Below are 22,645 nucleotides of genomic sequence, written 5' to 3' on the forward strand. Positions count from 1 at the left end.
GTGTCTCCTTAAAATAATACAGTCAATCGTTATATCAGTAGTTTTTTGTATGTGAACTCACTCTTAAAGACATGCACTTTAGAGCCAAACCATTCTCGCTGATTTTTTGTTTTTCCCCTGTGTATTTTTATTAAAAAGTGCCAACCACCCCACCTGTGATAAGTTAGGTTTTTTTGCATGTAAGCGACACACGCGGTGTACTGACATCCGCAATGAGCTCGTGCCATTCTACTGACGCTGAGTACCGCCACGTGGAACCAATCATTCCTGACTAGTTGGGTGCAACATGCTTTGCTGTCGCTGTTGCATGCTGGGTCTGCGTTCTAATGTATGCACGCATTAGTGCGTTTTCCACACATGCTTCACTCCAGATCGCGTTCGAGTGCGGCAAGTAGCTGGCTCATTCAGCACGACGAACACATGTAGTATTCTGCAAGCAAAGCGCAAGTGGCCTCACACAATGAGGAGACCGCGAACTTGTGAATGGTTGCATGATGCGCTTGTACTGGCGTCACTCAATGTGGCTTAAACACATTCAGCCAAGCAGATATCAGTAGATGACTGATGGTTATTTATTTTTATGTGTATGTATTTCATGGTTAAAGTATGTGCTAATTCATTTAAATAAATAATTAAACTTCATTTGGGCTCCGATTTACTTATTTATTTTTATGTATAGCGTGCCTGAGGATGATTTACTGTTGAACATTATTGTGGGTGTGCTTGAATATCCGTGTTATTTGCGCACCGCCCTTTTTCGGAGCTCTAATATAGCAAAAAAATTGTGCAATTTGTGTGAGTAAATACAATACTTTGTTGCATAGATAATTTCATTATACATGTTGAAATTCAATTAACTGTACTCTTCTGCTTATGTTTTTTAGGTTGATATTAGCATTAGGATGATAATTCAAATCCCAAGAAAATTGTCATTTGTGTGTGTCTTCTGGTATAACAAATTCTTGTCCTGTAATCTCTTTGTTTCTTTCAGAACATGTTCACTTCTGCACTTGAAGTAACCAAGTTTGAAGGTGCTGCGCTGCGAACTGTCAGTGGTATAAGGGGACAGATAAAGAAAGCACTTGGGGTGAGTGTTCTGTCTTGACATTCATCTTCGCTTTCTAAGGAACTGTGGAATCACAAAGAAGCGGTGTTAAGCATCGAAATGTAGATTTTTAGATGGTTTACTCTTAAGTGTACCGGCATCCAATTTTTTAGACCCTGGTTAATTATTGTGCGATCAAAAACTTATCCTTCAAAGCACTTGTAGCATTTGCTTTCTAAGCCAATGTAAATTTCATGATCAGAACCTCATTGGAGCAAGCTCTGAAAAGTAGTCCTGATGCGAGCATTACATAAAAGTGACTGCAATGCTGATTAGCCCGCCTTGTAAACTGGTAAAGCAAAATGATGAGTGGCTTTCAGTGTATTCACATCATGAAACATCGTAAATTAAAAAGCTTGGTGATTTACAATTAGAAACTCAAGCTCTCGTGTAAGAGACAGAATCTTGTTCCTTACAAAAAATAGACAGCTACAGCGCATGTGACTTGTTCAGTTATGGTTACATAAATTACATCAAAAGTACCTAGGAACCACATACAAACAGAATATCTAGTTTTAGAGCATTTTATTGGTTGTCGTGGTTTTGTTCACATGCTTTTTCTTTTTTTCCCCTCTACTGGTTGTGAAAAATGCTGTTATCCCACTCTTGCGCCAACTGCGCCAAAGTGCCCCAAATCAGATTTACTGCGCCATTTTGATAACATTGACGGAAAGTGCACCAAACTGCGCCAAAGTCGAATTCGGGGTGCCTTATCACCGGCAATAGCCACGCCGGCAAGTCAATACATGTGCACCTTGTTCTCCAGCCACCAAAGTCACAATGACGTATTTATTTTATTTTATTACAATGAATAAACAAGAGTCAAGCGTGCGTTCTAAAATTCACGATGCTATGTTTCGTGCCGACGCAACTCTGTTGGGCAAGTTCGCTTAACGGCGAAACACGCTCTTCGCAGGGCCTCCCGACATCTAGTCCAATCGGTAGCGTGAAACTGTGGCGGCGCTTCATTGGTGGACGCTGTTCGTTCTAGGAATGCTGCTGATAGCTCATTTGAAGAGTTGCACGGCATGTAATAAAGTAATTTTCAGTAATAACTGCACGCGTGCTGCCAGAATGTCTGTCACGTCTATGTCTGGACATCGCAATCTAATTTTCTATGCTTCACGTCCGCAGAAGAACACGTAAGTGGACAGTAGGTACGCATTGACCCTTTTTCTCGAATATACTTTATCCGTGGATAATCATACAGAACAGCTGTTTCGTAACTCTTGGAACTCCATCTGGCTCGCCTACATTGAGCCCTACCTTCAGAAATCGCAGCCGTGTTAAGCATGGAAGTGGTCGAAGTCGAAGGAACTGAGATAACCCCTGAAGACGCCACCCTCGAAGCCGGATAAATCTCTAGCCACCGAAACAAGCAACGCAAGCATGCATCGAACGCTCCGGCATTGCCAACTGGCCAGGGAAGCGCATCCGATACCCCAATGCTGAATGAATCTGCCCAGCGTCTCCCTCGTAAACCCAGGCAATCGCGTCAGCCAGGTGATCACGTCAAAGTTGTGATTTGCCTGAGGGACGGCCTCAACCTTTCCAAAGTGGGGGAAGCACAACTGCGCGATGCTATTCTTCGCGAAGTGGATCTGCATGCAACGCTACTCAAAGAGGACATTTACCGCGCATGCGTTGAATCTAATCTCATCGTAGTAAGCGCACCTCACCTATCCAACGTAGAAATATTCTGTCGGATCTCCAAACTACAAGTGGAAACTGAAGCCTATGACGTTCAAGCCTACGTTACTTCCCCTGAGAACACAGCAAAGGGAGTGATCCACAATATTCCCCCCTACGACTCTCCTGAAGACATCTCAGCAAGTCTTGTTAATGACTGCAAGCCCACGATACTACAAGCTCGCCGAATGGGAAAGACAAACACGGTACTCATTGTGCGACCAAGTCGCTTTCCATGTCTACTATCGAGGAGCTGAATACAAATGTTACCTACATAAGAAGTGCGCCGAAGTCTGCGACGAATGCGGGGCAGTCGGCCACCGTTCGGATGTCTGCCCCAAACCATATGCCATAATCTGTACGCTGTGTGGCACAGCCAACCCTGCTACTGCTCATCCATGCACCCTTAAGTGTCTTCTGTGCGGCCAAGCCTACCAGACAGGCGACAAAACCTATCCTCAACACTACCAGACACCTCGCCTTTTCATTTATCATCGCAAAGAAAAAGCTAAGCTCCAACAACAAATGTATCTCTCAACCACGATTTACATGCAAGATCCGGAACGCCAGGAGGTGAAGCCTAGCGACACCCGCTCCCGCAGTCCCAGTCCAACCTGGAAGCGTCGTGGCTCACGCAGCCGATCAAAGCAGCGGCGCAAGAATCAGCCCCAGGAGCTCTTAATGGGATCTGCGGCGCCCGAGGCTTCGGATGGTCCCCCCCCACTCAGCAGCGGCAACCCGGTCTCACCTTCGCCACCCCTATGGTAAGCTGGGCTAGCATTGCCTCCCAACCTGCTCCTATACATAATACAGCGCCTACAACTACACACACGACCACACCTAATAAGAAAATCATGTTAAGTACTATCACACTTGAGCTGCGTTCACTCCGTGCGTTAGTACAAGAACTTCGCGTTGAAAACGCTGCTCTTCGGAAACGACTTGCCCAGCAACCTCTGTCCTCTTCTCTGCTTCTTTCTGCTAACCTCCAGGCCAATTCTGCCCCAACCCCTCCCCCCTAAACGAAAGGCTCCAGACACAGAAGAACCAGCCACACCATCGCCGCAACGCCTACTGCCTCAGCACCCATTCTGCCTGTAGAATCTGTACCGCAGCAGCAACACCATGAGACGATTCAAACCGTACTTGAACGGCAGTTACCGCTAATGCTTGAACAAACCATTGCGCAAATGCTAGAGCGATCCCTTGATTCAATCCTCACAGCAAAGTTAGAGCACCATCTCACCTTAATGCTCGACGAAAAGCTAGAAGCCCGAGCGACAACTATCCAGCACAACCTTGAAGCCACACTTTCCAGGCTTCTCGCCAGCAACAATAGCTGAGTCACAAAGCTTGAGCGGTGTACACATTGCTCTCGCTCACACTTGCATCAGAATCCTTATGGCTGCATTAAACAAGATGGCCATGAGTAATCCACACACTCAGTACAGCACCTGGCAGTGGAACTGCCATGGCTACCGCCGTAAGAGGAGCACGCTACAACAATTTCTATCGACACTCAGGGAAACAGATACACCAGATATTATTGCTTTACAGGAATCGGGTGGACAGGCTAAGCTGGTCGGATACGCCTCCTTTACGGCTGCTCGAGCCCCTGACAGTCGCGAAGTCCTTGCCACCCTCGTGAAACGAAATATCCCTGTTATTCAACACCCCTCGCTCTCTGATACAGTGCCACACATTATATTGGAAATCCTCTCTTCATCTCGCCGGGCACCCACCAGTATGTTCTTGGTCAATATTTACAGCAGCTCACGACAACCACATTGCTTCCACAAGCTCCTCTCTTATGTCAAGAAGTTGTCAAGAATTTTCCCCCTCCTCGTGGTAGGGGATTTTAACTCTCCCTCACCCTCTTGGGGCTGCATCCACAACACCTGAAAAAGACGAATGCTGTGGCAAGACACCCACAATCTTGGCTACACCCTTATCACAAACCCAGCATACCCTACGCGGTTGGGAAACAGCGTTGCCAGAGACACCACTCCTGACCTCACTTTCACTGCGAACATTACGCATGCAGAGTGGTCCAACCTTCATGAACATCTAGGCAGCGACCACTATATAATACAAACGATCGTCAAGGCTGGCCCGCAGCTCAGGAAATCCAAACAGCCTGCCCTGGTTGACTGGGATGTCTTCCGCGAATTGCGGGCAACGGCCTCTCCAGAATCTGCCACCTCGATCGACCAATGGACAGCTTCCTTACTACGAGACGTTAAGGGGGGAGGCTACCTTCGAAGGGCAACTTTTTTGTTTGTTGAGATATCTTAATGAAATTTTCAGGGTACACTAATAGCAAAGCCATTTGAATAACCACAAAGTTTCATGCAGTTATGTTCACTGGTTCCCAAGTTACAGCCATTTATCAGGGTAGTCCACATGGGTCCCTTAGTCAGGGTCTGGAGAATTTGAAAAATGTGCTAGCACTGTGAAATTCACTATGATGATTCCTGGATAGGTGCTTTAGGGCAAGACAGAGCCCTTTTTTTAAATTTCCTTGCCAAAAAATGTTAGCAGAGCACTGAATTTAGTGTTCACAATTTGGCTCTCATCAATGAAGTTTTAGTTAATTATTACAAATTACAGACACAATAAATTGAAAAAGCGGGCTTGTCTTGCCCTGGGCAATTTATTAAGGTGCATAATAAAAAAACGTGATAGAAATCAGACCAGCAGTTCCAGAGAGATCACCTGACTAAGCAGCCTCACTGGCCAAAAAAGTCATTCTGAGAAAATTGACTTCGAAAGTTTCAAACATTTATTATGGTCTAAAATGACCCTGCAGAGTAGCTAGATGTGTCCTTAGGCTCTCTTTTTCTTTGCCGCTTTTCCTGCTTCTCATTCATCCGTTTCTGAGCCTTTCTCAGACGCAGAGAGTCTTTCTCCGCAGCTCGTTGAATGGTTAGGTGGCCAGGTGTGAGTCCCACTGATGACGACAACTCTTGGGTGGCCCTGTAGCAGCCGGCATTATACCGCAAAACTGCGTCATGCAGTGCTGTCTCGACAGCAATCAATGGTGCATGTTGCTCCTTGGGCATCAAGGACCATAGGACAGAATGGAATGACTCCGATGCATTTTGCGTCTTTGCTCCCAGGCAGCGTTGCAGTAGAGAAGCCTGCGAAAGGCGCTGGTAGACTGGCAGCAGCGCTTCTGCAACGTAGCCCGGAAGATTGTATTTGTGCTTTGGAGGTGGCACGCCATTCCCCTTGCAGGCATTATGACGGCACCACGAGTCTGCATCTTCCGGGCACAAGTCATGGTGAGGATCCTCGTCAGTTGAGGTGACATGATAATATGACGCCATCACTGCACGCTGCATTGCAGCCACATTGTTTGAATTGTTCCGCAGTGCCCAGCCATAATAGTCTGTGAGTTTATCAATAAGGGCTTTTGTCAATCTGCCTTTCCCTCCCAGAGCCTGTTCGCTTTTCTGCACAAGATTACGTAGGGCTGTGCCCATCCTCTTCCGGACATGGTTCAAGCATTCTTCTTTCACAATAGGGACTAGCCCATAAACATTGTCTTGTTGAAGGGCAGAGAATGTGGCGCTGTCCCCATCAGATACAATGGTTGTATACAGGAGGTTATGCTTGGACAGTGAACGTGAGAACAGAGTTACAGCTGCTTCAACCTCCACCCTCCCAGACTTGGCATCAGTGTTTTTTTGGCACACATGGTGCTTCAACCAGCTTGCATAGTCCTCGTCTTCAGGCTTCGGTCCTACCTGGCAGCCGAGACACTGATTCGATAAAACTACAGCATCCAAGATGAGGCCTGTGTGATACTCAATGATTGCACCAACTCCAATGTGAGATGTATGTCCGCGCTTATGCCACGTGCCATCATAGTTCACTGTAATGTCCTTGCAGAAAGATGGGTCCATCTCCTTGTACACCTTTTTCACAGCAGAAGCCGATTCTTCATAGAATTTATCCAGGGTCTGTTGCTGTGGTTCTCTGAATTGCTTCAGGTGCCTCTGGAAAGTTCTGTGGTGCAGGCCACGGTGGGAAACATTCATAGTTGCCCAAAAGTCGTTGAGGGCTGTCTGTCCCTTCCCTATTTGTTTCATGGCCGTAATGGCTCTTATATTCACGTCGAAGGCCCTTGACTCGTTCTGACGAGCAGAGCTCCACGAACTTGAAACTATTCCACAATGTGGACATACCAGCTCAAGCTTCGTGGCAAGTCCAAGCTGGGTGCCTCCTTGAACTTTCGCCCCGCCGCGGTGGTCTAGTGGCTAAGGTACTCGGCTGCTGACCCGCAGGTCGTGGGTTCAAATCCCGGCTGCGGCGGCTGCATTTCCGATGGAGGCGGAAATGTCGAGGCCCGTGTGCTCAGATTTGGGTGCACGTTAAAGAACCCCAGGTGGTCGAAATTTCCGGAGCCCTCCACTACGGCGTCTCTCATAATCATATGGTGGTTTTGGGACGTTAAACCCCACAAATCAATCAATCAATCAACCTTGAACTTTCATCCCGGTCGCGAGGCAGCGCGGGCACGGGGTCTTGGACAGCATGTCGCTAAGGGCATCCCCTTGCACGAGGAAATATCTCTCACCTTCGGTTGTAGCGGTGGCAGCTTCGGGTTCAGGCATCATCGCTTGAAACTTCCTCTCGGTCGCTGGCATAGCGCCAAGCTTTCGTTGCACAGCAGCACGTTCTCTCTCCGCCGTCGCCAACTCCTCGCACGTCCGAAAACGTGTTTGGAAGTGCACAGTCGACGACACGGTCTCACTGTTCGGGGCCGGAATCAATGCGGTTGGCGAGCGCGACACACCAGGCGCACTTGAGCACGAAACACCAGCCTCACTCGTCACGACGGATCCTTGTGTCGATGGTGTAGAAGTCTCGTCGCTAGAAGCGTCGACGCAATCGTCTTAAAAAGATGAAGCGGAAGCATCGGTGCAACTGTCGCCGCGCGTGGGCGTGCAGGTGAGCTTCGCCATGCGTACGAGCTTCAGCTGACGCTTTCTTGAACCGAACGCGTGCCGAGTCTTGAACTTCGCAATGCCCATCGTGACCGTCAGCGCAACAATCCGCGTCCCGTGAACACGGCAGAAGTTCGTCTCGTGAGGACGGTAGTGATCGTCTCGTAAAGACGGTAGAAGATCGTCTCGTGAAGACGGTAGAAGATCGTCTCGTGAAGACGGTAGAAGATCGTCTCGTGAAGACGGTAGAAGATCGTCTCGTGAAGACGGTAGAAGATCGTCTCGTGAAGACGGTGAAAGATAGAGGAGCACGTGTGACGACCGATCGGAATGATGGCAAACGGGGTACACAAAGAACGCCGGCATTGCAAGCGCCCGCCGGTGCAGACGACGAGCCGGCGCATGCCGGAGAAGCAGCTACATCATCGCGCGCAGCAGCCAATAGGAGCCGCGCGTTCCCCCATTCTCGAGAGGCGCGCGCTTTGTCCAATCGCGGCTTCGCATCCAGGCAGCGGTACATTCGAAAGCTTCCGCGAGCCCCCCAATCGTGAGCGACTCCCGCCTCGGAGCGCCACCGCCACTGCCGCGGGTGGCGAAAAAAAAACAGCGGAAGAATACACGAGCAAAACAACATCAAGATGGCGGCGATCGGCCGAGCGGTTGGGAAATGGCGAGCGCGCGAAGTTGGGGTATTTTTGGCGCTCGCTCACCGCTTGCCGGCTGCCGCGGCATGTTATAAAATTTATTTGACGTACTTTCGCGATGAATTAGACATTGATATTTACAGTAGAGGCAGGTTATGAGTCGTACTGCCCGAGTATGTGGTTTTTAAAAAATCGACTTTTTCGCGATTTTTCGGTTTTCAAAGGGCGCGTCGCCCCTTAAGCGTGCTACCAAGACTCCCCCAGAAGACGCCGTAAGCGACATGGTAGACACCAAGCTACTGCACATGTGGGAGGCTTTCGCTGGTCTGCACAAGCGCTATAACTTCAACAAATTGAACCGCTCGTTACGCAAACACATTGCTATATTAACGCATCAAATTGAAGATTACGCTCTTAAACTCTCCTGCCAGAACTGGTATCAGCTTTGTAACGTCGTGGAACGCTTACCTAATGTGCCCAAAACATGGAATATTCTTCGTCGTATGATAGAACCAACATCGACAAAAACTGCTCTGTGCCACTCCTTAATCACTACTCTGCACAATTATCCAGGTACCAATGAAGACCTTATCCAGGACCTATCTAGTCGGTACATTGTCAATGCTACTTCGGTTGATCTCCCATGCTACACTAAAGTGGATAATCCAGCCCTCGATTCCTAGATTACAAAAGCGAAAGTAAGATCCGCAGTTTCACAACTGAGAGCCTAATCAATGCCTGGCCCGGATAAAATTACAAATAAAATCTTACGAAACCTTGACGAAGAATCACTTGAAACGCTCACATCTTATCTGCAAATGGTTTGGGAGTCGGGAGAAATACCAACAACATGGAAAACCGCCACAGTCATTCTGATACCTAAACCAGGAAAACCACTCGCTATCGAGAATCTTCGGCCAATATCTCTCACATCTTGTGTCGGCAAGGTACTCGAGCACGTTTTTCACACTCGACTACAAAGGTACATGGAAGAGTATGCCCTCTACCCGCATACAATGTTTGGATTCCACCCTAAACTTTCGACACAAGACGTAATGCTGCACCTGAAGAGTCACATTATCGACGGTGAAGACGGCTCTCGGTATGGGACACGTGCCATTCTAACACGTGTCCTCTGGCTAGACCTGACCAAGGCATTTCCTGACCAAGGATTCTGGCTAGACCTCACCAAGGCATTTGACAATGTGCTACATTCATCCATCCTTGACGCCCTCGTCACGCTCAACGTAGGCGCCCGTACCTACCGCTACATCTGCAACTTTTTAACGGACAGGACAGCCACACTCTCGGTCAACGATTTGCCTGCACCTTCCATCACACTCGGTGGGAAAGGTACACCACAGGGGTCGGTCCTCTCTCCATTTCTTTTCATCCTGGCCGTGCTTCACCTTCCACCACTTCTAGAAGATATCCCCGACCTCCACCATAACATATACGCGGACGATATCACCTTGTGAATTGCCAGAGGTAGCGACAGAGAGATACAGGATGTACTTCCATTGGCTGGTGATAGAATCACAGCTTACGCTGAACAACGAGGATTGTCCTGCTCGCCCCAAAAGTCAGAGTTGCTCTTCTATCGACCTAGACCTCCCTACAACAGAGGCCTTCCCACGATAAATCTGCGTGTGCAACATCACCCTATACGAACAGTCCTTACCATTTGTGTATCGGGCTTCCGCATTCAGCAGAACGGCAGCAATTCGGAAACAATGCAACTACTACACCATCATGTCTATCAGACTACTAGGCTCACCTCCCGCATCGCCAATAAACAGCACGGCATGAAAGAGGCCAATCTCATACGACTGGTGGCCGCCTTCTCCATAAGCAGAATCCTTTACGTTGCTCCATTTATGAAACTTACGCTCACCGACAAGAAAAACTAAACATAATGATCAGGCGCTGCTACAAGTGCGCGCTGCATCTCCCCATGTCTACGCCAAATGCGAAACTCAATGACCTAGGACTTCACAATACTATAGACGAATTCATTGAAGCCCAACGTATATCGCACTACGAACGATTAGGCCAAACTCCTACAGGACGTCATCTCATGTGCGCACTCGGCATACCTTACCTCTCCTAGTTTGGCCAAAAACTCCCAATTTCTTCGGACATTCACGACACCTTCATGATTCCCCCCATACCACGCAATATGCACCCTGAATATAACCGGAAAGACGAGTAGACCGTACCAAGCAACTAGGTAAGCGCTACGCGAAAGACACGCACGTGGCGTATGTAGACGCAGCGCAATATCCTACGCATCGGGTCGTGGCCCTCGTTGTCGCCACCGGGCCGCAGTACATAATTACCGCAACTGGCACCATTCGCGCAAACAAACCCGAAGAAGGCGAAGAAGCAGCCATTGCTCTCGCCTACGCTTCAATCCAAGCATCCTGCATCAGCGACTCCAAGACTGCCATCTGCAACTTTACCAAAAGTTTGATCTCCCAACCGGCGCTCCGAATTCTCACAAGTACACCTCTGTTACGTCGCCGCCGCATTGAGAACATCTGGACTCCGGGCCACTCGGGGCTCGCGGGGAACGAACACGCCTATGACGCCGCCCGAGCTCTTGTCCACTGGGCGCGTCATCCAACAGAGCACCACCCCTCACGACCTGACGCGGCTGAACGAGAGATGATGGTCTCCTCCTTTCGAGACAATTCGAGGGACAGAATGGTTACATTTGGAGAAATTCTAATGTATTACCGCTAGGCCAGAGTAAAATACCCACCACCAGACAAGTGCCTTAGTAAGCAGCAGTCTACTACCTGGCGTCTATTACAGACACGCACTTTCCCCTGTCTGGCACTGTACAGCCGTATTTACCTCGCTGTTCACACGCCACATTGCAAAGTGTGCGGTGCACCTAACGCCGAGCTAGACCATACTATATGGGCCTGCCCCGCAGCTACTCACTCAGCTACTAACACAGCACGAACCCTACATTCACAATCACCACGGCCGAGCAGTGGGAGGCTTTGCTGCTCAGCACGCGCCCGGAGGACCAACTCTGGGCTGTCCGGCTGTCTGAAGACACCGCCAGGATTCAAGGCCTGGCCGCCGCTTGAAGAAGGGGGTTATAGAGGGACCTGTCTCCCAGCCCCCCACCACCTTTGACCCCAGCAGGGACACTTCAATAAAGTTTCTTCTCTCTCTCTCTCTCGTAACTCTTTCCACCAGCATGTACATCCGCGTTTATAATTGCTGTGGCGGTAAAAGCCCCTAAAAGACCCTGCCCTTTCAAACTCGAGGTTCCTAGGGTCTGAATTGAAAACTCTCGCGAGCTTGCTCTTTAAATATCATCTCATTTATTAAAGCATGCCTCCTGGTTAGAGCAGCTGCAATTCGGCTTTAATACGCGCAGCTATAGTGAGGCCATTGCTGGCGGCTCTGGTGTCGGAAGGCCTATGAAGCGGCTACACCTTGTTGAACATCATGGCATCCCATTTATTGCTCCATTTTGAAGGGAGGGGTAAAGGGGAGGCTGCTGCATCGCTTGAAGTAGCTGGCATGCGCTATCTCGAGGCATAATGAGACTGCTCGTTAACTTTCTGTGCTACTAACTTCTCCTTCACATTTAGATAACTGACAACGCGAAACCTTCGACAACTAGAGTGATCATTGTCCTTTAGCCAGCGTTCTTTTGAGTGACCCGATAGCGGCAATATCAGATCTAAATGTTACAATTTATTAGTTTCATTTACGTTCTTAACAATGAATGCGATACCACTAAATTGTATTGTTATACCAAATAATAAGGCTTGACGTCTTCCGTGAGAAGGGCTAGCGGTAGGGTTGCAATTTCAAAGGCACGAGCACTCGCAAAAATTTGCTGCACGCACGGTGTTCGATATCCACGACTTGGGTGACTAGAGACCCCCGAAACATCTCTTGCATGCCGATGCACGTACAAATGGAATCAGGCTTGTCCAGAGCGCCCAACCGGCTGTTCCAGCTGGCGTTTTCTTCAGAAATATGTAAAGAGAGATGCCGTAATGCTACCAAACATGGTCGTTCTGCGTGTTAGACCCTTGTGCTGTAATGTAACCATGAGCGGTAGCTTGCAGCTAACGTGAGATAGAAGCCGTGGCCATCAATAGTGTCGACAGGCACGCGCTTCGCTGCTCTAGACCAGTGTGATTCTATCTGTACGGCACTAACGGAACGTACGAATGGACCTTCGAAATGGCGCGACAATGGTGCGGCCGCTTTGTGATCAAGGGTCAGTGCCGCTCTAAAAAGCGAAGCACTTTCTGCACAGTCTCTTCACGTTGGGAGTACTAGGTAGAAGGGTATACCAGCTGTAAATAGCGCGTGCGCCAGCGATCACACCCTTACAGTCAAAATTCATAACAACGCCCTCCCTCTTCCTTGTGTTTCTAGCTTCTTTCTGTTCCTTAGACACGGGCAGTGCGTTCCTTTCTGCTTGAGTAACAATTGATGGGAGGCCTCGCACGCGGGGTGATGTTATCGTATCCGCCCTCAGTGCAAAGGAGATAGGTCGGCTCTTCTCATCTCTGCTTTAGTCGCATTCGCCACCCCAGCTCATGCGCTTTTACCCTCGTGTAAAATACGATGCGCCGGGGATGTTATCGCAGTGGCGTAGCCAGGGGGGGGGGGGGGGGGAGGGGCACTCTATAGAAACGTGCCCCCCCGCCTACAAGTTTTTTTTTTGCCATGGGATATGCAGTCAAGCCCCGCTACAATGAATGCCGCTTCAGCGAAATTTCCGCTACAATGAAAGATTCTCGGTTCCCCGTCAGCAGTTCATAGAAGTCAACGCATAAATACTGTCGCCACAACAAATACTTTTTCTTCTGCCGTCCCGCTTCAAAGAAATTAGACGGTGCAATTCCAGGCTCAAATATCTAATACTGTGCAGTAAACACAATCTTTAATATTTTGATGCATTTTCAGAACCTGAATATACGCCAACAAAATCTAAAGCACATGTTGGCACCATGAGAAACCGCCGCTGTTTGCCAAGCATAGGGGCCGCCACTGCTCAATAGCGATGGCAACGAGACTGCCCTGCTTTTGCCACTGACTTGCTTTTGAGCCGCATGCGATCCGAAGCTGAAGCTGTGGGAATTGAGGCTAGCCCGCTGCCTTTGCATGGGCTTTGCCGCCTTTTCTGACATTCTCGTGTCCCGACATGACTCCCCTCCTCCGCTGTTTGCCGCACTGGGAGAGCAAGGAATGACGTTTAACCCCTCTCACCCAGTAGCGCATGTCGACTGGCGCCGCACTCGGAGTCTCCCGAGAGGTTTTGCGCACGTTTTGGGTTTCTCTCTTTAAAACTCTCACCTTAGTGGGAAACCCTGTCCTCGTGTGCTTAACTCCAAGCCATTACAAGACCGTACCATCGATTTTTGCTATTGAGACCCCCTCTCTTCCTCTTCCATGTGTTTTGCTATGTTTTTTGTTTGTTTAATTTTGGTCGCAAAAAATTGAACAAATAATTCGGTGTGACCACCTTCCCCCTTCCCTCCCTCCTCTTTCGTTGTGGAAATCTCTCGAATTCAGTATCCTTCAACTTGGCAGGTATGATTATTGCTGTTCTCTGCTGCAAACATTGACCACATCTCAATTGTCATACCACAACTTGAGTTGCACCTTTGTTTTCTCACATTGCTTTTTCTTTTTTTTTCTACGCTGACAGAACCCACCTGGTGCTTTTCGGGCGACCTTTGAAGACAAAATCCTGCTCAGTGGTGAGACTTTTTTCAGGAAACACTTCAAAAGAATGTCGTGCTTGTTTCACCTTAAAATAAGGAGGAGGGGTGGTGTATTACAGCAAACTCAGTAAACAGAAATTTGTTAAACGGAACTGATGCATAAATGGAACAGGTGCTTCTGACAAGAGTAGTTTCATTCTTGTATTCTACACACCTGGTCATTTCTCAGTAAGTGGAACTCCTGTTAAGTGGAACATATCTTACTGGTCCCTTCAGGTTCTACTTAAGGTGAGATGAGATTCGAAAAAAAAAAAAAAAAAGGTTTTATTAATCTGTAGTTTAGGGAAATTAAATTAGAGCTACTGAGCAGGTTGTTATAGGGATTTTAAATATGCAATTAGTTTCATAGTAAGTTGTGCAGTTTTCGTTCCCTGCCATGACAAAGTGTAAAGTGTAATTCGTTTTGGACAAACTTTTTATGCCACTCTAAACATTTATGGTTCTAACCCCTGAATGCAGCGATGTTACTTGACTCGTACTGGACTGATTCTTGACTCAAGACAGTCTTGCCGGTCACCATAAATCGTTCTCGAACTTGCAGACGACTTGAAGGCGACTTGGCTCGGTCGAAGTCAGGACAAGTTTCAAGTCAGCTGCGGGGCTAGCTTGAAAGCGACTTCATGCGTTATTCCAACATGGCCACCTCTCGAATGGACGTCGCGCGGAGTGTGGCGGCTTTTGATTTTGCTTGCCTCGCCATAAGCGTAGCATTTTCTGAGGTGCACTGCCTGCCGAAGATTCTTGAACCCGCTTTACGTGACCGAGGAAATCCGATGGAGTTGTACGACGAGGAACAATTCCATGCTCGGTACAGATTCACGAAGAACGCCGTGCAGCAGCTGCTGGGTGTGTTGCCGCTTCGTGAAAGTGAGGACAACCGAGGACAGCCTGTTTCTCCAGTGTTACAGCTACTGATGACTCTCGGGTTTTACGGCGCTAGCACATTCCAAACAGTCACCGGGAATCTCATCTGCATTCCGTAGTTGACAGTTTGCCGTGCAGTAGAAAAAGTTACGCTACTCATCGCAAAGCACCTGTACGCAATGCTGGTGCGCTTTCCGCAGCGGGCAGCACTTTCTATAGTTATGCGGGACTTCTATGAAGTGTCTGAGTTCCCTGGTGTTACAGGCTGTGTCGACTACACACACACATGCGTATTAATAGCTTCGGTGGGGACGCCGCCGAAGTGTTCCGTAACCGCAAAGGCCATTTCTGTTTTTCTTAAACATGACGACAATTTCCGCTTCTTTCGGAACAAAATTGACTCGGTGCTGTGTCTGTGTGCCTCGTCTACCCTTTCGTCCCGTCTAGGGCGCTGTTTCTCGCTCAGAAAGGCATCGCTTGTAGCACAACGCTACGTGAAATTCCACACACATAAAAAAGAGGTGCCCCTATCACGGGTTTTTTTATCCGCTTCACCATCATGCAGCGATACACTGCTGCACCCCGCGAGACACCATTCTGCTGAGGGCAATGTCCTGACCCCCGCTTTTTTCTCTTGTTTACCAAGCTCAACAAAAGGATACGAATCACATTTGTTCACAGAACTTGTTTTTTTTTTTTTCGTAATAACTGCGACCTAACCCACTACAGGCATGCACACAGGTGAACAGAAAGGCAAATACCGTGAAAATCGCGTCACCTTGTGAGCCAGGTCAGCACAAATATATACCGTGGCGTTCGATTGAAGAAAAAAAACGACGAAAGAACCCAACGCGATGCTTGTTTCGCCTCCAAACAAGCAACCGTGGAGAAACACGCCGCGTTTGGGTGGCCACTAAAACCAGCGGGCAACGAACGCATTACAGTAGCAACACTGCGCATCGCTGTGGCGGCAGGCACCACGTGCCACTCGTTAGCCGTAAAATGGCAAGAATATGCTTGTGGCCCTTCGTTTTTGTTGTTATTTTAAAATGTATGGTCTTTTTTTGCTGTAATGCATGCCTTACGCGAACAACTTTATTATTACCCTCGTTAGCAGGCAAGCAGCGTGTTTCTGCTTTGAAGCTCGTTCTTGACTTTATTATTACCCTCGTTAGCAGGCAAGCAGCGTGTTTCTGCTTTGAAGCTCGTTCTTGACTTGACCAAGCAAGACAGCCTGAGCATCTATGAAACGCGAAGGCTGACTTGGGCGTTTTGAAGTCCGCTGCTTGCTTCACGCCGACTTGCTCAAGTTAAGTTGAAGTCGCGAGCCAAGTAACATCTCTGCATTCGGGGGTAAGTCATTAATGGGTCATATTGCTTAAAGTTATCTTCAGAATGCAAATAAGTATTAAGAAAGTGTGCATAAGACATTTTAATGGACAAGAAAGTTTGTAATGTCAGAATTCTTGGAATCATCAAACCATACTAATTGCTTATATTAAGTTTGTATTGCAATAATTATGCTGGTGGTATCATATTTCAAACTAGGCATTTGCACTCTTCATGTGGTAAAGAATATGTGAACAAAATTGCATGCCAATCAAGCTATCAGAAGTACTAAAAACATTGTCTAAACTAAAAAAGTTGCCCAAAAATGGATCTTGAGAAAAACGCATTTTAAAGGTATAAGTGAAAGCTCATCTATACCGAAAAGATACCTTTTTAAGATGTTTTGTTCCATCATGAGAGCTTGACAATCATGTTTACTTTGAGCATGTGGCTTTACTTAACTTCTCATGCGAAATGCCATGGCAAGCAGCCAGGTGACAATTTCCAAGGGACTCTAGGCAATGAGCTCTTCTTAGTTTTTAGTAGCCACGGCGTGTGCCCTTTAAAAGCGAATTTAGCCTACTTCAAGTTTAATTTCAATCTTCCTTTTCTTTGTGAAAATAGTAAAATTAAACTTGTAAAAAACAAATAAAAATTAAAAATATTTAATTTTTGAAAAAAACTTTCATTTTCTATTCTCATTTCTGCTTAAAAAGACCCTGAAACAGTTTTTTTGAGTTTTGTCAGCATTTAGGCTACATAGAGCATCATGAACTATTTGCACAACAAAGTCAGTGACACGCGTATACCAAGGTCGCTACGGACTCACTTTGGCATGGCGCCCCGCCGCGGTGGTCTAGTGGCTAAGGTACTCGGCTGCTGACCCGCAGGTCGCGGGTTCGAAACCCGGCTGCGGCGGCTGCATTTCCGATGGAGGCGGAAATGTTGTAGGCCCGTGTGCTCAGATTTGGGTGCACGTTAAAGAACCCCAGGTGGTCGAAATTTCCGGAGCCCTCCACTACGGCGTCTCTCATAATCATATAGTGGTTTTGGGACGTTAAACCCCACACATCAATCAAATCAATCACTTTGGCATGGCGTCTTCAACTCGTGAGGCACACTTTCATCGCTGGCGATCGCAAAGCTTTCTGAGCGCTTGACGATTTGAGCTTTTACCAGTCTAGACCTTAGAGATCGCATGCCAACAGGTTGTGCAGAGTCTCGAAGGCCATCACACAGTGCACCCAGCAGCACTGACACCATCTGGGAACAGAGACGAAGATTGTGGAGTGGTTCATATCAGATCTGACAGGTGCCGCTACTCTACTAGCCAATCTTACCCACGCATTCTACAGCCCATGACAACCAATCAGATCTGCAGCCACGGTGACATCAAGTGGCCAGAGCATGTGGCTGTGCAAGTGGGCGGTTGAAAACGCGTTCGGCCGAGCCGCAGTGACCTGCTGCGATTTGCAGCTTTAAGGCACTGTGATAAATTAGACAGTTTACACAGAGAGTATAAATTGGTCTCTAAATGACCCTTAGAACTTAGTACACTGGCCTGATGTGTGTATATAAAATCGCCAAAACTGTTTCAGGGTCTTTTTCAGGGTCCTTTTAACGTCACGTATCAGTTCACGAGGAACTACAACATTGCTCTCTCCATTCAAATTCTAATTTATTATGGCTAAAATTGTGCAATCCACAAAGCAAATAGTATTTACTTTCTGTATTTACTTGTGTGTTCCTCATATTTTTTTGTCCTTCTTTGAGAGTTTCTAAAATTGGGTTCATAAACGTTGCATTTTGTAAACTTCTCAGTAACATCTGCTGAGGTCATGGTGGGAAAGATATATATTGTGTTTAAATTGTTTCTGTAGTTCAGAAATTGGGTGGCTGAAAAGGGCTGTGGAGCTTATTCACAACAGAAATTCTCAAAGACTGAGAATCAGCGACCCTCGCAGCAGTACTTTTGGGCCGCTCATAACCACATTGCCATTGCATCCTGTGTAGCTTTCAGCATGCTGATGATAGCAAAAGAGTGAGAAAGCATTGGTGTCATGCAATAATTCTTTGTATACCTGAAGAAATGGAGTTCAATAGTCATGTCATATCTATGATAACTTGGGAAAATGTTGTGGGGTCCCTCTAGTGACATTTATTTTAATACATGTATTACATGTAATGATGTGGGATAACATAACTTTAATGTTTCCGCACTGAAGGCTCTACAACGACTGCCCCTGAATCGGGGCACACACAGAGTTTTCTTGCTTATTTCGGGCGAGAGTGTTCTTATCGCTGGCGCCCGTGTTTGGAGGCATCACCGTGACGAGCAGCCGCTGAAGCGGCGCCGACCCGTTTCGCCACAACCACCTCCGTGTTTCTATGAACTATTAACCTTTCTTTATTCCTGCTTCCAGACCTAGTGTTTCTTCGGGCATGGACTGAAGTGCCAGTGCAGCGCTTCTACATGACATTGACTACATTGCTGGCACCTGATGAAGAGAAAACGAAATGGCAAGGCATGAAGACAGTTGGACAATTGAGAGCTGAACGGGGTCTGCATGCACCTGTGTTGCAAGACTCTCTGTACAAGGTGAGAAGGCTTGTTTCCAACTGTAATTATATGCATATTCATAATTCCTCGCCAAGAATGAAAAGCACATGACTTCAGAATCTGTAACTTGCAGACTACCTGTGAAGGACTCCTTTTTCTTTCCTGGGCTTTCTTTGTTTTGGGGGGAAAAAGTGTGTGACACACATTGAGCAACAGAGTGTTGGATTCGAAAATTTTCATAATAGTAGACAACTTTCTCAGTGGTATGTAAAAGAGACCAGTTTGGTAAAAAAATGGTCTGAATGTGCATGCAGAAGCAAAAAGCATGTCTCAAATCGAAATGTGGGTTTTGTGATGTGGCCATTTTGCTGTGAAAGTTGCAAGCCAACGAGAAATCTTCAAGTGGCCATTGGTATTCAGCAGCATTCCTATGCAATTGCCTTCTCCTGATTCACGAGTTCTTGCAGATCTTCGTCAAAGTATAGGATCCATGAAAATTGTTTGTGGATAAGGGGCTCTTTCATGTGTATTGTTTTGTGTAGGCAGATCACAGAGAGTATAATATGTTTCGTTGTGGCAGAAATTTCGAAGTAGCAGTATTCAACTGTACAATGAACCAAAATTTTGTGCAGAAGAAACATTTCACTTTATTGCATATTTAAGGGAAGATGCGGGTCGGAAAACGGAGAGTTTTCTTCAAAATTGGTGTTTTTTTATTTGCGCCTGTTTTGATAAGATTAGTACCTCTACTGTTCTGTAAAAAGAAAAGCATGTCGAGACTTAACTGGAAATGCTTTAAAATTGCATATAAAGAGCACGAGGTGCCTGTTAAAAGGCCGAAAGTTTGCAGTCTTAGAGCACCTTGCCGCCGATAATGCATTGACGCTCACCAATGTTGATCGAATGAGGCGAAGAGTCAAGCCTCTCTGCTCAAATAACGACAGTTTCGCTCTCTGATGCGGGATCAGAAATAATAAAAAGAAGCACGCTTTTGCGCGTTTTTTGGGGATCGCAATTGGCCACTGCACGCTTGCATGTGCTGAGTCTATGTCTTGGCGAGCAGCGCAGCTGAACAATTCTTTTCTCGTGTATTTATCTCCGTTATGAATGAAAAAAGCCATTGCTCGCACGTGAAGGCCATTGTGGCAGAGCGCTCTGTAGGAGTAGGCTACGAGCAGCTGGTCCGATTTGCGGCAGTTTTTGGCTTAGAAAAGCCAATGCATCAGAAGTAATTCACTGCCATTAGCCCGGAAGTTCGAATGCACTGCCATTAGCCCGGAAGTTCGAGATGTAGCAATGGATGACGTCAGCGTCAATCTTGCAAGGTCGAAGGAACTTAGAGGGGACGACATTGCCATCATGTACAACGGTATTTAGCATAAACGTGGCTGCAAAATGGCATCGGCACTGTTGGGTCCCTCGACACTGGACTTAGTTAAGATTTCGCAGTCCTGTTGAACTTCTTCCTAGCTTGCAGTCGACACAAGGCTCTGCCAGATGGAGCGGAAAAAGTTTGGTAAGCATTTCATGGCCCTGTCTGTAGTGAAATGTCTGTGAGGAGTCCGCTCGAAAAAGCCGAGAGGGGCAAACTCATGGTGCTGGCGTATTTTAGTGGCAGTGGCCACTACAAGAAGGATTGTTCTTTTTGGTGTGCAAATTTCATTGTATTTAATCACATCTTTTCTAAATAAAAGCTGAATTTTAACTTTAAAACTCATTTTTCTCAAAACACAAATTTTGACATTTTTTTAAGGTGCCCCTCCTTTTTCGGGTACTTCCAGTGCATAGATCTGCATAAAATTTTGCCCAAATGTTTTCCAAAGTATGACAAATACAATTATCTGATTTGAATTTTAATATTTTATTATATAATGAAAAATTGTAGGTAAACCTTTACTATGGTAGGTGAAATATGGACTTTTTACGTCTATTATTTTTTATGCCTATTAAATATTCTGTATGTGCTTTCTAATTAGTTATTTGAATTCCATACTTTATTTGAAACATTATGAACTATGAATTGTAAAAAGTTACAGAAGTTTAGGGATGAAAAGAGGGGGGGTAAAATTATTAAGGTTTTCACTTTGTCATGTACAGCGCTGCAAGTTATGCAACTTGCAAGAAAAGTAATTATATATTTGAAATCAGCATACTAAGTTCCATAAACAGATCAAGTTTCATTGCTCTAGGGCAGATATTAAAAAAAAGTGTCTTAATATTATTAAAAGTGTCTGAATATTAAAAAAAGTTGCATCTCCCTTTAAGAGGGGAGGCTACCATGGAAGGGCGACTTTTTTGTTTGTTGAGCTATCCTACTAAAATTTTCAGGGTAGGCTAACAATAAAGCCATTTGAAAAACCACAAAATTTCACGCATTTAGGTTTAGTGGTTCCCAAGTTACAGCCAATTATCAGGATAGTGCACGTAGGTTTCTTAGCCAGGCTCTGGTCAATTTAGTAAATGTGCTAGCACCATGAAATTCACTGTGATGATTCCTGGGTGGGTGCTTTACACTGGGACAGAGCCTTTTTTTTTTAATTTCTTTGCAGAAAGTTTTTAGCAGAGCACGGGATATAGTGTTTGCCATTGAGCTTTCATCAATGAAACCTTAATTAATTATCACAAATTACAGACAATAAATTTAAAAAGCAGCTCTGTCACTCTGTGGGCTATTCATTAAGGTACATAATAAAACAAATCTAATATAAACAAGATAAACGGTTACAGAGATATCACCAGACTAAACAGCCTCACTGGCCAAAAAAGTCATTCTGAGAAAACGGACTTTGAAAGTTTTGAACACATATTTTGGCCTAAAACGACCCTGCACAGTAACTAGAGGTGTCCTTTGGGACTTTCTTTTTTCTTCCGCTTTTCCTGCTTGTGTTTTGCATTCGTTTTTGAGCCTTTTTCAGACGCAGAGTGTCTTTCTCTGCAGCCCTTTGGTTGGTTAGGTGTTCAGGTGTGAGCCCTACCGGTGATGACAACTCTTGGGTGGCCCTGTAGCAGCCGGCGTTGTACCTCAAAACTGCCTCATGCAGTGCTGTCTCCCTAGCTATCAATGATGAATGCTGTTCCTTGGGCATCAAGGACCATAAAGCAGAGTGGGGCGATTCCAACGCATTTTGTGTCTTTGCTTCCAGGCAGCGTTGCAGAAGGGAAGCCTGTGAAAGGTGCTGATAGACTGGCAGCAATGCTTTTGCAACATAGCCTGGAAGATTGTACGTATGCTTTGGAGGGGTTACACCATTTGCCTTGCTGGCATTATGACGGCACCACGAGTCCGCACCTTCCTGGCACAAGTCATGGTGAGGGTCCGTGTCTGTGAAGGGGACGTGGTAAAATGATGCCGTCACTGCACGCTGCATTGCAGTCAGATCTCTGGAATTGTTCCGCAATGCCCAGCCATAATAATCCGTTAGCTTATCAATAAGTGCTTTCATCAACCTGCCCTTCCCTCCTAGAGCTTGTTCACTTTTCTGCAGGAGATTACGCAGAGCTGCGCCCATCCTCTGCTGAACATGGTTGAGGCATTCTTTTTTGACGACAGGGACTGGTGAGGGTCCGTGTCTGTGGAGGAGATGTGGTAAAATGATGCCATCGCTGCACGCTGCATTGCAGTCACATCACTGGCATTGTTCAGCAGTGCCCAGCAGTGCCCAGCCATAATATTCAGCCAGCTTATCAATAAGTCCTTTCGTCAACCAGCCCTTCCTTTTCTCCTAGAGCTT

The 22,645-nt window shown here is 46.6% G+C and overlaps 2 protein-coding genes across 4 annotated transcripts in view; one reads left to right on the plus strand and one right to left on the minus strand.

Moving 5' to 3' along the window:
- The window catches only part of LOC119161430 (ribosome biogenesis protein BMS1 homolog), a 166,620-nt gene that overhangs the window by 141,785 nt on the left and 2,190 nt on the right, over window positions 1–22,645 (plus strand). For all 3 annotated transcript variants that reach the window (XM_075879293.1, XM_075879295.1, XM_075879294.1), the window contains 3 exons: window positions 992–1,087; window positions 14,086–14,137; window positions 18,778–18,953. In XM_075879293.1, the coding sequence (XP_075735408.1) occupies window positions 992–1,087; window positions 14,086–14,137; window positions 18,778–18,953 (324 nt within the window). The remainder of the gene's footprint in view (window positions 1–991; window positions 1,088–14,085; window positions 14,138–18,777; window positions 18,954–22,645) is intronic.
- Window positions 5,559–8,057, minus strand: LOC142776999 (uncharacterized). The gene is made up of 3 exons (XM_075881302.1): window positions 7,699–8,057; window positions 7,281–7,665; window positions 5,559–7,022 (listed from the first exon to the last, which is right to left on the minus strand). Exons 1-3 carry the CDS (start codon window positions 7,831–7,833, stop codon window positions 5,587–5,589), a joined length of 1,956 nt encoding a protein of 651 aa, XP_075737417.1. The 5' UTR covers window positions 7,834–8,057; the 3' UTR covers window positions 5,559–5,586.

Source organism: Rhipicephalus microplus, chromosome X, assembly GCF_043290135.1.
Source record: "Rhipicephalus microplus isolate Deutch F79 chromosome X, USDA_Rmic, whole genome shotgun sequence".
In the NCBI taxonomy this organism is placed as follows: Eukaryota; Metazoa; Arthropoda; class Arachnida; order Ixodida; family Ixodidae; genus Rhipicephalus; species Rhipicephalus microplus.

Bases quoted from the DNA above. Each gene is read 5' to 3' on its own strand.
- LOC142776999 (XM_075881302.1), bottom strand. From the start codon at position 7,833: ATGGGCATTGCGAAGTTCAAGACTCGGCACGCGTTCGGTTCAAGAAAG. The intron at 7,666-7,698 runs TAAGACGATTGC...TCTAGCGACGAG, and splicing joins ATGCTTCCGCTTCATCTTTT to ACTTCTACACCATCGACACA. The intron at 7,023-7,280 runs GTTGATTGATTG...CGAAAGTTCAAG, and splicing joins GACCGGGATGAAAGTTCAAG to GAGGCACCCAGCTTGGACTT.